General features: G+C 32.6%; 1 protein-coding gene across 1 annotated transcript; it reads right to left on the minus strand.

Annotated features, from left to right (window-relative positions):
• Nucleotides 1–44: 44 nt before the first annotated feature.
• Nucleotides 45–1144, minus strand: Tsp_14799 (conserved hypothetical protein). Its single transcript, XM_003371079.1, has 7 exons — nucleotides 1110–1144; nucleotides 757–801; nucleotides 638–692; nucleotides 468–501; nucleotides 360–415; nucleotides 91–189; nucleotides 45–50 (listed from the first exon to the last, which is right to left on the minus strand). The coding sequence occupies exons 1-7, from the start codon at nucleotides 1142–1144 to the stop codon at nucleotides 45–47; spliced, it is 330 nt and encodes a 109-aa protein (XP_003371127.1).
• Nucleotides 1145–1399: the final 255 nt, after the last annotated feature.

Genomic DNA, 1399 nt, shown 5'->3' on the forward strand with positions numbered 1-1399 from the left:
AAGGGAAGGGAGCAGTCATTCGCCAGTTTGTAGCCCCGTTTATATTAGCTCTAAAAAATTATATTTCAAAATTAATTTTGGAATATAAACCATGGGGATTTTGAGCAACCGTTCTATGATAATACTTACATGCCAACTTAATATGGACGCTACAGGGGGGATCAAAGTGATACAGTGCAATTGGTGCCGCTAACGGACAATCTTATTATTATTATAGAATCTTTTAAAATTAATAAACTGAAACTTCTGTGTATTTGAAATTGCAGTTCAATTTCATATTTTCAGAACCAAAAGTTAAGCATTACTTCAAAAAAACTCTATCAGAATCTTTATGCTGCATAGCTGTCTCCTTGAATTACTTTCCGCAATCCCGTTGCTTCATATCGCTCGATGGAAATATAGAAATCTGTAAATTCTAAAACTGAATTGTATTATTGTAAATATTTCAAAATAAGCAGCTCAAATACGTACATGCTCCCATTCAGCATTTAGTAAGAATAACTGAAAGAAGAGTAATTTTAATGAGGATGGACATTTGCAATGTCATGTAACGGGCAAGCATGCAATTCCCTCATCACAATATCAAATGCAACTATAACTACTCATTCAAAGATAGCATTGAAGAGCGGAATTTTACTTGACAACGTGCTTTCATGGCAATAAACTGAGTAACTAAATATGAAGGCCCTGCTCTGAAGCAGAAGGGCAATAAGTAAATAATGCAAATCAACATTCCACTACCTCAGGTGAAACAACCTAATTTTTCGTCCGTAATAGCGTAGTGTTACGTTTAGCGAACAACTATATTAAATGACGACTACTATTACGTTTTTATTTACACATCTCTTATTATATGAAATCTCATCATTATGCAAATTTATTTCACTAAAATTAGATGAAAATCCGTTAAGCAGAAGCATCAGAAATTACAAATAATAATTTCAAATGCAATTGCGTTAACTGAGCTTGTATACCTGAAAGTATGATGGGATGCTATCAATTACACAGTATGACAAATATTTTTGCTATAAAAAAGAATCAAAATATAATAAATTGCTTTTAGTAGATGAGGAATAAAATACGTGATAAATTTTGAGATTTAAAATTACTTTAGGTAGAAGTGGAAACTCTTCATGGTAAACATTACAATAGAAATAGTGTAGTGCTAATTGTCAAATGTGGAATACAAATTAAAATGAAGAAAAAACACATCCGTGGTTCAGTTTCAAACCCGAAATGAATAGTTATTGTTGGAGTTCATATAAAATTCTGCTATTTTGAGATATCTATGTAAAAGAATCAGGGATGTACAACAGATAAGAAGGATGTTATGGTTCATCCAAGGCCACAATGACTGAACGTTCTCCGTTCAAGTAAAAATGGCGTTTGGTGGGGGGAG

Source organism: Trichinella spiralis (assembly GCF_000181795.1).
Source record: "Trichinella spiralis strain ISS 195 chromosome Unknown Scfld47, whole genome shotgun sequence".
NCBI classification, from domain to species: domain Eukaryota; kingdom Metazoa; phylum Nematoda; class Enoplea; order Trichinellida; family Trichinellidae; genus Trichinella; species Trichinella spiralis.

Bases quoted from the DNA above. Each gene is read 5' to 3' on its own strand.
- Tsp_14799 (XM_003371079.1), bottom strand. From the start codon at position 1,144: ATGTTTACCATGAAGAGTTTCCACTTCTACCTAAA. The intron at 693-756 runs GTTGTTTCACCT...CTTCTGCTTCAG, and splicing joins TATTACGGACGAAAAATTAG to AGCAGGGCCTTCATATTTAG. The intron at 190-359 runs GTAATTCAAGGA...ATTGTCCGTTAG, and splicing joins AAGCAACGGGATTGCGGAAA to CGGCACCAATTGCACTGTAT.